At 35.0% G+C, this 16,218-nt stretch overlaps 1 protein-coding gene across 5 annotated transcripts in view; it reads right to left on the bottom strand.

Moving 5' to 3' along the window:
* Positions 1-4,854: 4,854 nt before the first annotated feature.
* TLL1 (tolloid like 1) overlaps positions 4,855-16,218 on the bottom strand; it is a 132,900-nt gene continuing 121,536 nt past the window's right edge. For 3 of the 5 annotated variants that reach the window (XM_050710501.1, XM_050710500.1, XM_050710502.1), the window contains one exon: positions 12,518-12,666. In XM_050710501.1, coding sequence (XP_050566458.1) covers position 12,666 — 1 coding nt within the window. In that variant the 3' untranslated portion in view covers positions 12,518-12,665. Of the gene's footprint in view, positions 6,818-8,794; positions 9,046-12,452; positions 12,667-16,190; positions 16,201-16,218 lie in introns of those variants that run through there. The other 2 variants (XM_035552359.2, XM_050710503.1) reach the window with 1 other exon arrangement.

Genomic DNA, 16,218 nt, shown 5'->3' on the forward strand with positions numbered 1-16,218 from the left:
GTTAGCTTGAGTAAATGGTCACCTATAGCACTAACCAATGTAGTATGCATTTACTGTTTTGTAGCTTGACACCAGATTGTTTACTGGCAAATAGCATATATACCTTTGAAGTCTTCACCATCTGTTAAACTAAATTAAAGTTAGCAAACTGTCCTCAAATGTGAAACATTGGTGGTTTTGAAAATTTTGCAATATTTAAGTTCAAGATTCTACAGACAACAAAATTAGCAAAATGTAGATGCAATCATAAAATCATTAAGATTGGAAAAGACCACCAAGATCATCTAGTCCAACTGTCCCCCTACCCCCTAAACCATGTCCCTAATTACAACCTTTCCTTAAACACCCCCAAGGGATGGTGACTCCACCACCTTCGTAAGCAACCTATCTATTCCAATGCCTAACCACTTTTTCTGAGAAAAAACTTCTTGTAATTTCCAACCTGAACCTCCCCTGGTGCAACTTGAGTCCATTTTCTCTTGTCCTATCACTAGTTATGTGCAATAAGAGGGATGCCACAGTAAACTTACAAATAAAATTACTACAAGACAGGTATCAATAATTTTAAAATATCATTTAAGGTAAAACTGCTGTGGAAAAAAAAAGTCAAACTGGAGAACAGTATATTATTAATGGACATTTGAATTTTGACTAGGTAAAAGTATTTAATACTTTATAACATTTAATCTGTACCATTCAACTCAAAAATTTCATTGAGTTAAGCTACATTTTTCACAGGAAGATAAAAATATTCTGAAACCTTCGCAGCAATACTTTTCTTGTGCCTATACATAAACATAACACAAACATGTCCTTTAAGATACATAAGATTTATGAGCCAGATTTTCTGTAAATGACATGAGAGTTGCCCCTCCCTATCTCCCTCCAACCTCCATCATAATAAGGCCTCTTACGGTAATTCACCACACACTAAGTTCATTTAACACTCAGTAAATTTCCCTAATGTTAAGATCCTCATTTATAGCATTTAAAAAAAAAAAAAAAAAAAAAACTTTCAACAATGTAACTGAACAGCCCATTCTTTGAACAGTTGTAAACTCAGAATAATACTAAAATGTTTTATGCTCAAACTGACAAGAAAATCCATGATTTATTCTTTTTTTTCCTAAAATGCACATTTAAAAAAAACTATTGTCCCAATGATGCAGCACTCTATAGGAAGATTCACACTGAAATGTCAAAAATTGGCATACTACTATGAATATCTAGAAATATCCCCCAAATCCTGTATTCAGTATCCTCACTAAATCATTGCCTTTGTTAACATCTTAACAATGAGAATTTTTAAATAACTAATTACTTCAATAGGTAATACTCTTATGTCAGTGTGGTCCTCTTAGCATAGCCAAGGATTTTACCAATGAAAATTGTTTGTATCATGATCATGTAAAGAGATAACAACAACATAAAAAAGGCAAGCATATTAATATCCTAAGATATCTCAAATAAATCAGCTTTTAACCATGCACACAGCTCTTTAGAATATCAGCTTAATAAAGGCTGTTCAGCAACTTTCAGCAACAGCTGTGTAATAAGACTCTATATTTGAAATTTGGCAAGAGGTGTCCGCAGCTTGTAGATGTGGACTGTTACTGTTTTCTATCTATTGTAATAGAACTGCTTTTGTCGTCATCTGCTTCAATTCTTTTAATTAGAAAAGTCTATCATCATTACTTTTAAATTCAGTGATCTATTAGCAAATGTTTTGCACAGACTTTGTTGTGGACTTTCGTAATTGAAATGCCCCTTTGCATATTGCTCTTGCTCCATTAGGCAATATTCAGTACAAAAAAAGCTTTTAATATTTATGAGGTGGGACTATTAGCCCTGGCAAACTATTCCAGCTCAAACATTGGGTAGGTCTCCTCTCCTCTCCACTCAGCTTAAATATTGTATTGTTCAAATTCATTTTTTTACTCCTACACATAACCCATCGTGTGCCCTAAACAATTTCACTCTTCTCTGTGGGAATCACATGCTGTTTGAGAGCCAAACTCTCCTTTTCCTTCTTCCCTGTCCATTGTAATTTCCCTCCATTCAATTTCACTGTGTTGCCGTTTACCTGAAACGTGGCTACAAAGAACCAAGTCTAGCACTATCATGCTGGAAGAGAAAAACCATGGATCACGTTCTAAGAGAAGACTAATTCCTAATGATCATTAGTATTGCATTTCGGAGGTTGCCATCGTATGGTAAACTCCATCCAACATTATGTGAAGTCAATAATTCTAACAGTCCTAGCACTACAGGAAGAATAACTACCTCTGAAGGTCACTGGAGAAAAAAAAAAATCTTGTTTATATGTATATCGCTTCATCTTGGATTTGATTGGAATTTGATATGTTACAAGACCATCTACAAGACAAGGAGAAAACATGAGAGGAAGCAGTTGTGGAGGCGGGATAAAGACAGAGAGACTTAAGCCTGGCTAGTGTTTCCCCTTTCACTGTTCACCTAATATCACAGTGCTCTAAATATTTTTTCAACTGCTACAGCTTGTTTCCTTTGTGAACTCAGAACAAATAACCAAAACATTTTCTAATAAGAAAAAAATTGCAAAATGCGTTTTCCTTCATTTTTGTTTCTTAGGTTGTTTCTTAGGTTGTTTCTTAGGTTGTTTCTTAGGTTGACCAATCCAATTGTTCATCTAACTCTTCCTTCAGGTAAGTGAAAGCAATACAGCATAAAGCATTTTTAATGACTATGAAGGATACATTGAAAAAAATATATATATTAGCAACAGTGTTGGTTCTGGAGATTATATATATTTTTTTTCTGCCTTTTTTTTTTTTTTGGTAATGTAACATATTTGTATCTGTGGTATTGTTGTTTTCCTTCTCTGAGCATTTTGTTTGTCCTTGCTCCTCTTTTTTTCCATTTTTATTTATTTTATTAATCAATTAATAATTGATTCATAAAAATAATAAATATCAAATAATAATTAAAACAAAATAACAAGGAGCAAGTCTTTAAATAAAGTTGTGCCAATCTGTATAGTCACATATGTTATTGTAATAAAACCCATTCTATCTTGATGCTCATTTGAGCCCAATTTAAGACCTGAAATCAAAGGAAAATTCCCTTCCGGTCTGTTCTACTTTAAGATGGAAAATTTTCCTGGAATTACATATCCATACCAGGTTCTCAACCAACTCTGAGATCTGTAAATTTTACCAGAACAGAACCATTTCATTACAAGAGAAAGTTCCAGTGTGCCTGAGCAGTGACCATGCTCTACGATGGTGCACCACGCAGCTGCATTTACCACGGCATACAACTTGTGAGGTCAACAACATTTTCCTGTATTATTAAAAAAAAAAAAAAAAAGAAAAAAGTGTGCCACTTACACTCCCGGCATCATAGCAAAATTGCAGGACTGATCCCCTGATCCCCCAAGTGAATAAAGCTTCCAGCCAATTAATCTAATTTTTCACAGTGGTTCAAAAGCAAGCTGATTTAAATGAAAAAGCAATGCTGCCTTACCATGTTAAAGATCTGACCTAGCTTTCACCAATGCTTAGTTAGTTTGCTGATTCACATGCTTCACAAGGTAAGAGTACTCAAATATGTTGCAGATTATAACAAATGGCCAGCAAAAAACAGAATATCTGCTGTGTATATACACTTTATTCACTGCAGCTGGACCCTCAGCTCTTGTGGAAGATAGTCATTTTAATTGACTTTCATCAATGATTTGGTTTGTTTTCTTTTTCCTAAAGATGGAAGAATAGCCTTTCACAAACATATCTTTCTTCTTATCTGAGCATGAAATTGACCACAAATTTAAATTTTTCAAGAGTCAGTCAGCCAAACAGGTCCATCTGACAGCATATTCCATCAACTTGACACTTTATTCTGATTTTAATAACATTAAAGAATAATACTCTGAACATATCAGGAGCTCTTTACAGAGCTGAGAAGAAATCTTTATGTCAAGTTACAGGAAAATTAATTCAGATCCAGCAGTTTGCCCATAGTCAAGAAAGGTTGTGGCAAACAGGAATTAAAATAAGTACCATCCTCACCCTACTGGGAGCATTGCCGTTAAACACGCTGTACGTATAGGTCCTGAAGGCAGATCTCCAGGCTGCTGTATTTTGTATCTGGTTTTGTGGACTAGTCAACAGGCAAGATCTTTAAATACTATGTTGAAAAAAAAATTCTCATTTGCAAAGATTTTGGGGGAAACTTGCATAGTTTTTCACAATGTAATCACTGTACATAGTTTTTTCATTATTTTCTCATTGTTAGGCTAATTATAAGTCATACTTTTATTAAACACGGAGTTCACTGAATATGTGATTTTCATTACAATGGGAGAAACCTCCTAGAACTCAGAAATACCTCCCTTTTTAATAGCACCTGAAAGCACCATGAGGCCAATGAGAAGATATGATCCAGACTGTCCATCCGTCATCAAGATCATTAAGAACAGCACCTTCACCTTCACTGTTCTTAAGCAATATGGGATCTACAAACAGATAAGCAATTAGAGAAACATATTTTAACTTTGTAATCAAAGTTTATGGCAACTCTTTTCTGACTTCTACAGTAAGTTTCCTGAATTTTTGTAGTAAAACAACTTGGATAAAATGTAATCCTTGTGCAAACACCCTGAAAAAAACTGAACCAAAAAAAAAAAAAAAGGATAGTGGAGCAGCATTATAAAAATACAGAAATTGTTCAGTTTTTGGACTTCATACACATAAGTTGTTTGGAAATGAAAATGGTAATATATAAACAGTAATACAGGTGTAAAAGCAGTGAAAGACAACTATGCAGACATTTGGGTTTTATTTTTATAAAAAAAGATCAGATTTATTAGTGCCAATGTATGTTCATAGTAAGGTAACAGAAACTAAGCTAATCTGAGTAGCAACTTACATCAAAGGATATCAAAATAATATTTATTGTAGAGTGAAACATAATACTTTTAACTTGATTCTTGCCAACTAGAAATCCTCGTTATCTGTCTATGAAGCCTTTAAAGAAAAGTTGCTACAGTCGAACATGGTCCTGGTAGAACTTGGCACATAAAGAAACAACTCAATGTTCATCCACACAATACCTCTCACTCCCCTGGAGCACTCATTCATACAATACTTACATAATGCATATACATTATGACTAAAGCCATGTATGGCCTAAAGCACATAGAGTATCTCAGTTCTAAACGTAACATGTCTACATCAAAAGCAAGTCACTGTATTTACAGGCAGATGATCTCATTCTGCAGATGGTATTTTCTCTTGAAGATCCTTCTGTTAGCGTATGCTAAAACGTCTGAGTCGTCGAATTATTTATCAAATTAGAGGTGTATCTACAGGAAGATCTGTCTGATCATGTGCGAGGATTCTAAGGCAATAGTAGTAGTTGTTCCACAGGACTAGTGCTGCCATTGCAACCTGCCCTCCCCCAGAGCAGTAAAGCCTTCCTTCTTCAGATGCAGCCACGCAGAGGGAGACATTCATGATCTGCAAGCTGTTGGCTCAAAAGTCTAAAACTTCTTGGTTTTTATTTTTTTTAAATGTTCATGGAATAGCACCATAGGAATTCATTCTCGATAATAAACAAATCCTGTGTCCATTGTTTTGTTTTGCTTTTTTCACCATCACAGATACTCTTCTTCCCCAAAAAAAAGAATCTTTAGGAAACCTCCCACTTGGATGCTACTGCAGCTTCATTTCTGATTAGCTAAACCAGGCTGTTAGCTCATTTATAAAGAGGTCTGACGAAATAAAGCTTAGTAGTGGTTCCAAATGTACTGCTGAAAACAAATTCAATAGGAGGAGTTTCAGACGATACTATTTCTGCCTCTCATGGATACATATTTTGATTCATGACAGGTTTTCATCTCAGTCTATATTCTACGTTCAGTGCAAAATAAGAGCACATCATCAGAGATAGCTTACTTAACCAGTAAACCTAACATTTTCAGATTCTTACATTGTTCAAATTCAGTCAACTAGTGATTGGTCAAGCAACTGATGACCAATGTAACAGTTCAGACTTCAGTCACTAGTAAAACAAAATACTCTGAAGATCAGTTACGTTTCAGAAGTATGACTTTCCAGTTTCAAAACTGATAACCTGATATGGTAGATGAATTGGTAAAAAACACAGAACAATGCAGGAAGACCTTCCCATTTCATATCTTCTTTCAAGTCGTTGTACACACTGTATGCAAGATACAAAGTTAAAGCAACTAGATATAAGAAGAGTATTTTGAGTGTGTGACCTGAAAGAGCTTTATTTTTTCTCCTGGACAACAAACAATTGTCAGAAGGAAGAACAGGTCACTTCCCCTAAACACAACTGATTGAATCTGCACGCATCTATGACAAATGTCGAACTATGAACAAAAGCTTTCATATTCTCCTGGAAGCATGCAAAGTCCTTTCACCAGCTTCACAGAGAAGTGTCGAGTATGGAGCCTGCATATCATCATCTTGTCTATTCCACTGGGACAGGGTTTTTTTGTCGTTGTTGTTTTGTTTTTTAATTTTATTTTAGTCTCTGGTCTTATAAGTCATCATTTCAACTGAACTCATATAAAACATTTTGTGCTAATAACTTCAGTTTAAAAAAAGACACCTTCCTTCTTTTCCACTGTGCATTCCTTTTTTTTCCGCATTCTCCTTTTCTTACATAGAGGTTCATGTTATTTTTTGGTGCGCACACTATCTGGATATTTTATACTTCTATATCGTATATGAAATCCTTTCTTGTTGATTGTATCATCAGTGTGAAAGTGGAGTAAAAGAGCTTCCCCTGCTGAATAGATTTCTTCTGGTGGCTAAAATAAATGAACAAACAATAAATAAATAATGTGCCTAGTCTGTGTATTTATCCCCTTCATTCAGATTTTTTCTTATGGATACTTCTCTTTTCCTGTTTTGCCATGTTGTGTAGTTGTGTAATTGCACATGATGTCATCTTATATCAACTAACAAAATACTTCTACTCATTCAGTTCTAAATCACAGGGAATTTTTAAGGCAGACTGAGGAAATGCTAACCTAAATTCCTAAAAGCTGAAGGTCAGCTTACATCAGTATGTTTGAATTTTTACTTGCTGACAGAAATTTTGAAATTAACTATTACATGTTTTTGGGTTTTGTATTAATATCCAAGCACTCTTTCAATCTCGAGCTCTGAGACTGAACAGCATTCTTTCATCCAATCTAAATAAATGCTAATCTAAATATTCTCCAAATCTGATTTACCTTGTCCAATTTGTATTGAATATCTCTGCAACCTTTTCTTAAGAGACAAGGAAAACCAAAGCTCTTTTTTTTTTTGTCCTTCCCACGTTTTCTACAGTTCTGTTGCAGTCATGTAAGTGAGAGGGCAGGACCATCCATAATATTCTATATTTAGACAAACAATTGACTCCAACATTGACCTATTTTCAAACATATTCTTCACAGCCCTCATGGTGGCCTGCTTTATTACTGAAGCACATTGATCAGAAGTACTAACTGAAATACCAAGTCCTTTTTCTAAAGTTGAGAAAGTAGTAACGTGTATTAATAGTGCTCCCACCCCCCGACTTCAGTTTGGATTAATTGCTTTTAATAGCTTTTATATTTAATTCCATGTTTCCTACATACTTGGGTTTGGAACGGTCTATTAAGCCATTCATCCATATCATAGCAGAAAAACAAAAACAGTGAAAGTGATTTTTTTCATCTGAGGCTGGGCTATTCTCCAACTTGCTGCTATTCTACTTGCAATACAGGCCAACTTGAAAAGTATTGTTATGTGTAAAGTAGTAGATGGTGGTCTCAGTTGTAGCAATTCCTTAGCATATATTGTCTGCAGTTCAGTGGTAGCACCTTTCCTTCACCTAAAGTGTCATAAAAAATGCCTTAAAAATATTTAAAAACTAGCAACTAGTCTGAATGACTGAGATGCACTCATCTCAAATGCACTGATCAGGCACTGTAGTTAAATCCAAAGTGGCATGTGGCTGATTAAGAGCTCCTACCATCTCATGTAGAGCCTTTCGCAAACCTTTTCTGTAGGCAAAGACTATGTATGAAAATGTGCTTGCATTTGCACACACATAAGGAATTGATAAGGACTTGTGGGATCATGGCACCAGCTTTCACAAGGCAGGTAGCCAACAGAACAATGAAACTCTGAAAGGAGAAATAATATGCATCCTTTTCAGGATGTCACCTAGACAATGTCCTCCATGTCTCACAATTAAACCATGTCAGAGATGCATTTGGAATGACAGAGCTTTCTTAAGGCCCATATTAATAACATAGTTAAGAGCATTTTTTTCCTAAAATCAGATTTAAGCAATAGACGACTGCATTATAAATATTTCCCAGGTGCCCCTTTCCCATAAAATGTGGCTTCTTCATTCATATTGACAGAATTTGAATGTGATAATTTTCAACAACAATGCATTTCCCTCTATAGGAAAAAACTGATAACTTTTTGGGGGGCACTGAAAAGCACTCCACTGCCAGCTACCTAAAACTTAACATAGCATTACAATACTTTGATCAATAACTATCAACTATTGTTGAAAGTATTTCAAGGGAAACTTTTCAAATGCCATAGGTGCATTTTAGTACAAGCCTGTAAAATTCTTTTTAAAAAATGGGGTAGAAAATCTGGTATCTTTATCATAAGGTGTAGTAAGCTAACCTCATCTCTTCTGTCTTTCCTCTGCCCCTTCTTTCTTTCTATTTTTAATTGCAATGAGAAAGAAAAAAAAAAAAAGAAAAAAAAACAAACTTTAGTACCTGGTTACTTACCCCAGATCCACAAAATCGACCAAGTCTCATTGCTGACTTATCATGACCATCGAATAGCTCCATGTAATCATAACCACAGTCTGCCTCTTCTTCAACCTCAAAAGTCTGAAACATTAACTCAACTCGATAGCCACGCTCTGCCACCAGGAGCCAGTCGCAGTCCGCCTGAACTGGATAGTTGTTATCGCCAAACTGAGCATGAGAGTACAGATCTTTGGCCTTGGTTTCAGCTTTCAGTCGACCACCACACTCTGAAAAGTTGGGGTGGAAAAGAGAACTAAGAAGCTTATTCAGTGCAAATTAAAATTTTCTTTCCATAGCTGCCCTACCTTATTCAGAGCACATTCTTACTCTACAAACAGATCAATCAAACAACGTGTAGAGTGGAATACTACCCAGTATGAAGACAGATCCACCATTCCATGTTTCCTCTAAATATATATTTATATATATATATTAATAAATAAATTTTAAGACTTGAGCATATTTCATAATTTTCAAGTAAAAGAAAAAAGGGAATGCCAAAGGTATAAGGAAAGTGGTTCAAGAGGTGGAACCTCCTTCACAGAATCACAGAATCATCTAGGTTGGAAGAGACCTCCAAGATCATCTAGTCCAACCTCTGTCCTAACACTAACAAGACCTCCACTAAACCATATCACTAAGGACTACATCTAAACGTCTTTTAAAGACCTCCAGGGATGACGACTCAACCACTTCCCTGGGCAGTCCATTCCAATGCCTAACAACCCTTTCAGTAAAGAAGTTCTTCCTAATATCCAACCTAAACCTCCCCTGGCGCAACAAGGTAGTCCAGGTAGTCATTTGAGAGCAAGGCAAGTGCTCTAAGTGGTGTCAGCTTTTTGACATGGGTTAACGACATCATTAACAAGTGGTGAGGGTGAGAAGGGTATCAGCTCTAGCACATGCAGTGAGCGATCAACAGGAGCACATGTAAGAGTCCCGTGTTACATAAGAATGTCAAATTTAATCTTTATGCTGTGCCTGGAGAACCAGTTCAATACTAAACACTACAGCTAACCTTGCCAGCTTGTTTTGTAGTTCATGGACATGGACAGGCCTTTCTCTGCAAAAGGTCCTGGCTGGGAGAAAGCTGTCACTGCCAGAGAAAGTCTCTTGTGGCAAGTTCTAAACAGAAGAACCTTGCCCTATGCCAAAAACAGATTATCAATCTCTGCTTCTACACAGGTGTAAAAGGTGTATGTTGCTTTAGAGCTTGTTTATAACTATTTAAAGAGTTTATAAATTAAATAATAAAGAACTTTACTGTGTCTATCAAGCTGTTGGACAAATGAGATCCTTCAAGCATTTATTTCTCATTGCTATTCTAATTAACTGATTCTTTTTTTCCTTTTAAAGGAAAAAAATGATTTTTTTTTTAAATTTCATTTACTTTATGACTGTTTTATTATTATTTTTCTACTAAAGAAAAAAATATATATAGTGAACTGTGACATGTCCTTAAAGGAAATGCATAGCCATACTAGCAGCTGCAGAAAACGGCAATTCCCTTTCACAGAATCACAGAATGGTTTCAGTTGGAAGGGACCTTAAAGGCCATCCAGTTCCAACCCCGCTGCCATTGGCAGGGATGCCACCCACTAGACCAGGTTGCCCAAAGCCCCATCCAACCCAGCCTTAAACAATTCCAGGGGTGTGGCATCCACTGCTTCTCTGGGAAACCTGTGCCAGGGCTTCACCACCCCCTCAGAGTAAAGAATTCTTCCTTATAAAGAATTTCTTCCTTATTTCTTTGCTCTACCTGGGGAAGTTCGGGAAGTCTTTCTATCCAATCTGTTTTTTGAATGTTTATCGTTTGCTATAGTCTTATCATGTTTCTATTATTATTTGCAAGAAAAAAAAATAATAAAATGCAATGCACCGTTTAAACTCTTGTTGGGTATCTATTCATTGGGCATGAGTCCAAAGCACGGAGGTAAAATTCCTGTGGAACAACTGTTTTGGTCTCAAGGCTACAAATTCTGAGTTGTCTCTCATTCAATGGTACTTCAAAGCACATGCAGGTGATGTGCTGTTCAACTTAATGAGCATTTCATGCAAAAACAGCCTAGTGAAATAAATATTCTAGCTTAAGGAGGCAAACTTAATAATTTTTACAACTTTCTTAAAAACTGGGCAGATTTTATTCTCCAGGCTTTCTCAGAAAAGCACTATCATGCTTGCTCAAAAAGTTTTTGCAGATAAGGCATATAAAATTCAGCACATTTCAATGGTAGTTTCATAACACCTGTTTCTAACAAGACTTTTGACCTTTTATTATTTACCTTATGGTAATTTAACATGAGTAATTATTACTATTTATATCTAATTTTCTGCCTAAGGTAAGTGTTTACTGAGGTGGGGAAGGCAAATAATGACATGTTTGTAAAACAGAATCTTAAACAAGAAAAGCATAAATTGACTGATAGGTGGTTAAGCTTTTCACTTTCCAGGCCCAGATCATGAGAAGAAAAACAGTTCATATACTGTTGCTTACTGCTTTTCCAGGAAAATTAAAAGGGAAATTAAAAAAGGGAAATTAAATTAACACAGTTTTAGAATTGTTCTCAACAAAGCAGAAAAAAAAAATAAGAAATGTTAAAACTGATGTATGATTAGCTGAGCATTACACATCGACTTGATGAATAATATCAAATGGTATGAACAGTGTCTAGTCACCTTGATTCTCATCTTCCATTAATGACTGCTACCTGTCAGAAAACCTTATGTACTAGAACAGGTACTTATAAATATTTTCTGCATTAATATTCATTTCCAAATACTGGATGAAAGAAAATGAACTGTTGAAAGTAAAGACAGCTATTGAGGAAGAAAAAGTGAAGAAAAACGAAACCACACAAAAAAACCTCGTCTTACAGCAAGCAATGGAAGTTCAGAGATTCAGCACTAGGGGCCACTGTAAGCCAAACAACGTCTGGGAAATAAAGCTCACACTGAAAACGTCCCCGTCTATTAATGCAATTGCAAAACACTATACTCAATTTCAGTGATTTCTGCAAAACAACAAAACTAAATGGCAAATTTCTAAGAGATTATATTCTTACTGTCTTAAGAAAGTTTTCAGTATTGTTTTTCTTACTGTTCCTTGGTTTGTCTTTCCTTTTTAGCCCTACAGGAAAGTAATAGCTGTTTATACAAAACCCAAACTTTTGTTTAAGTTAGAAAAGGAAAGTAATAGAGGCTCATCTCATGTCCCAGTGAAGTATTGCCATTTAAAATACACTGAAAAGATATTAAAAATTTTACAAACTAATGAAACCTAGGAAATATTTCTTAGACTGTCTATGCCAACATCATCTTTTTATCAGATTTTGTTTCAAAATCTTTTAATCATTTTCCTATAAAATTATTAAGAAAAAAAAAAAAAGACAAAGCAAGAAGGAGAAAGAGAAAAAGAGAAATTCAGAGGCAAAGAGAGATAAAGAAATGACTACAATATTACAGAATGTTTTTTGCATTCTCTCACTTTTCCAAGTGTTCTTAAGGTTTCATTAGATTTAGTTGTAACATTGTGTTATCTATTAAATCATCCTGTCAGTAAAAAGTAAATGCATGAATATCTTCTACTAAAGAATGAAGGGGAAATCATGAGTAAACCACATCCTGATTTTCTGACCTGTAGAGTGCGTTGCTTGAAAGCCCTTTCTTTGAACTGATGCATCAGAAATAAAGCGAATAAACATTTTGTTTCCAGTAGCAATAAGAGGATCTGGTATCTTATTGCCACATAAGCGTCCCAGAATTGGTGATTTTTCACTTTCACCATCAAAAACTTCCAAGTGGTCATAGGCACATTCTTGATGTTGTTCTATCTCAAATTCATTGAAGGTCTGGGAAAAAAAAAAATGAGGCAATGTAGTACTGTATCTATAACGTACATCTGTACTGTTAGCATGTTTCAGAATACAATGTAGATGTAAAGATGACAGATTTAGCATTACTGCTCCTACAACTCTATAGGTTTGAATCACATACCACTTTTGAGATAGTGGAATAATGATTAAAACTGCCAATTTCCCGTCACATAAAAGGGAATCTTTAGAGTCAATGAGTATCTGTAACAGAATATTAAATCTAGAATACCGTGGCCTTCTTTTGAATACATGCCCTTTATTGTATTATTCCAAATTTCACAGAACATTTGAAACAAAGCAAAAAGCAGGAAATCTATTAGTTCCTCAGATAGCTGAGGCCTTGAAACATCTGTGAATCATAATGCTTTTTTTTTTTTTTTTAACCTCCCTCCACAGCTAAAGCCTTTGAGAATGACCTTTCCACATGACTTGTTATATGTGATAATTATATTTTCTAATCTATTATTCAGAGATACTATTTTTATTGTTACAACACTAATAATATTTCATGCTGCATCCTTCATGCTAACATCATATTTTTGCTAGTGAAATTACTATGAAAAATAGCAAAATGATTTTGTCTCTGTTTATTAAAAATAAAAAACACTTTAGCAGACTCTTTCACCCTCCTCACCTCTCCCTAGAAGATTCAAATTGCTGTAATGGTCTGAACACAACCATCACAAACTACTTCATCTCAAATCTGTGATGTTTCTTCTACACTTCAAAGCATTTATTTCAGTTTCTGAGCACCTGGGGATTCTCACAGTCTCTATCAGTGCTTACGGAAGCTTGTAAGGACAAATTCAGTTCTATTAAAAATATATATTAAGTGTCCTTTGGAGCAGAGCCTGAGCAACCTACTTCTAAAAACTTTTGGCATTTAGATTCCTCAAACTCAGAGTCTCCAACCAAAGGCATTTCCCAAAAGCACATGTCACACCCTACAGAAATTGCTAAAGCAGATATGACTAATACTTGCTTTTCAAATATGGAAGAGCGTCTTCCAAGACTGGACTGTTATCAACAAATTTATTTCAAGACAACAACTAAGAGATTTCAGATGTGGCTTTTTGACCAGGGCCATATCTGAACCTGAGCCCTAAAGATCAAAAAGTTGGTACTTTCCTCTCCTGTGAACACTGAAAATGCATTACACATATGCATTATACATACACATCTTTGTGAATTTTCACAAATAACATACAATTCAAGGCGGAATTCAAAATATTATAAAAACACCGAGTAAAAATGCTCTCATAAGTAGTTATATAGCTATTTATAAAAAGAAGAATAAACACAAAACACTAAAGGATTAAGAAGCAATATTTAAAAGAATAAAACTAAACTGTCAGTTACTGAACAAATATTATGCATATATTGAATGCATATGATTATTCATTCTATGTGGTACAACAAAGGAAATCTGACCTACAGTGTCCCTTGTGGAATTCAGCAAATGTAAAATGTGATGGTAATTTATATTCACAGCCAAACTAAAGGAAATATCAACAGCTAAAATATAAATCCTTTTGCCCAGAGAACCAAAATATTCAGAATACAATTTTCATTTTGTGAAAAGTTGGTAGTGAGAGTTGAAAGATACAGTGGCATAAGTTCACTTCACAGGAAACTTGGTGTTTTCTATTAAGGGAAAAAACTGCAGGGGCAGTAAAACCAGCTGTACAGCAGTTCCTCCTGTTGCTCTCAAATTGTTGTCAGCCATCCTACTTTTATGATGCCAAATATATATTGTCATTTATACCTAAATAAAATCCCATGGATTAAAAAAAAAAAAAAAAAGAGAGAAAGAAAGAAAGAAAAGAAAGCTGAGAGTGTAAGTCAAATACAGAATTGAGTTAGCCAATTTGGAGTCAACAGCAGTGATAGATGTCATCTAATTTTCCTTTAAAAGGAAAATTACAAATTTTGTCCATTTCTCATTAGCACAAAAGATTGCTCTCTAGGAAGTGCCTCTCACCATGAACTGTAAGGCACAACTATTCTTTTTAATATTTGAATCATCACTGAGATTCTTAAGCCTGTAGGTAGACAGTACATTATATTGAGTCCTACAAAGAACAGAAAAAAATCCTAAATCCACTGACAGCCTAGCAATTGAGGCTAGAAATTATAAATAGAATCAAAGAAATGTTATTTTAAAAGAAAAGCGAATCTTAATATCAGGTCTTTAAAAAGATCAAAGTAACTAATATTTTCAAACATTCAGAGAATCTCCTTTTTTTTCTTATTCTTTGTAAAGTGGTCAGCTCCTAGCAACAGGCTGTGAACAGGCTTGGTAAGGGAAGAACTAACACAACTTGAAGTTGAACATAACTGAAGAGTGGGTGATAACTTTCTCTCTACTATTTAGTGTCAACAGTGTTCAAAAATAACTTAATGAAGTTGGTAGTAATAATTAAATCACACTTGGCCTTTCCTGGGACAAATACTTTTGAATACCTACCCCTCCATCACTGCAGTTACCACTCTGATTGTCTTGTTAGGGGGAATGGTATTCAGAAGTGTTACGTACAGCTTCTGAACAGTCAGACTATCTATAGCACTTTACTGACTAGATATGTTGGTGGCACTTATGGATAGCTGCCTGAATGGGATACTTAAGTCTGTCTCTTATAAACATCCGGCTGATTAACTTAAGAAAATCTCTCTCTAGTACATACATTTTCAAGGCTGTCTTTATCTTCACATTTCATGTAAAAATTCTGAAGTGCATATTCATTTTTTTCATAGGCTTCTTAATTACACCAAATGCTTAACTTTACCCCTCTCAGGAAGAGACTTCAATGATTATCAGAGTGAGAGCAATCACAAGAAAAGATTAGTTTCTGTACACACACATCCCTCAGGAAATGAAGCACAGCCTAACAATTCATGTAGTTTGTTAGTATAAAGAAATCAATTCTCTTCTTGTTTAATTTGGCTAAGTAAACCATGAGGAGTAAACTTAAATAGAGTGTGGAAGTCCAAGAAAAAATATTTATCTATAGTGGAAGTATTGCTTGGTATTAATAATATGGCATTTTGCTGCACTAGACAGATTTTAAAGATATTAATACATACAGCATTTAGTAGACTGAACCCACTGGTTTCACAGGAAAGTGTATTTCAGGCTCTAAATCATGGAGATATTCTTTAAAAAAATTATCTAGGAAAAGTTTGTCTATTTTTTCCAATTTCATTGGCAAAATACAATTTAAAAAAAAAAAAAAACTTTTAGAATAGATCCATGTGATATTTCAATAAAGAAATATAAATGCTGGAATTCTGCCTGCTGAGGTTAAAAGCACCGAAAAAGCTTTTATAGTAACACGCCTATGCAGATGTCTGGCTGGCTTTGTTATATGCAGCCAGGGTGAAATACTGTTAATTGGCAGTATGGAAGGCCTTCTCAATCAAAAACCTGTTTTTCACCCCTAAATGGGCAGATCACACATACCACTCATTCCCTCACCCCCTCTCTGTATGGATACATTGACCATTTTACTTCTGGAGAACTGGAATCAA

Source organism: Cygnus atratus, chromosome 4, assembly GCF_013377495.2.
Source record: "Cygnus atratus isolate AKBS03 ecotype Queensland, Australia chromosome 4, CAtr_DNAZoo_HiC_assembly, whole genome shotgun sequence".
Lineage (NCBI taxonomy): Eukaryota > Metazoa > Chordata > Aves > Anseriformes > Anatidae > Cygnus > Cygnus atratus.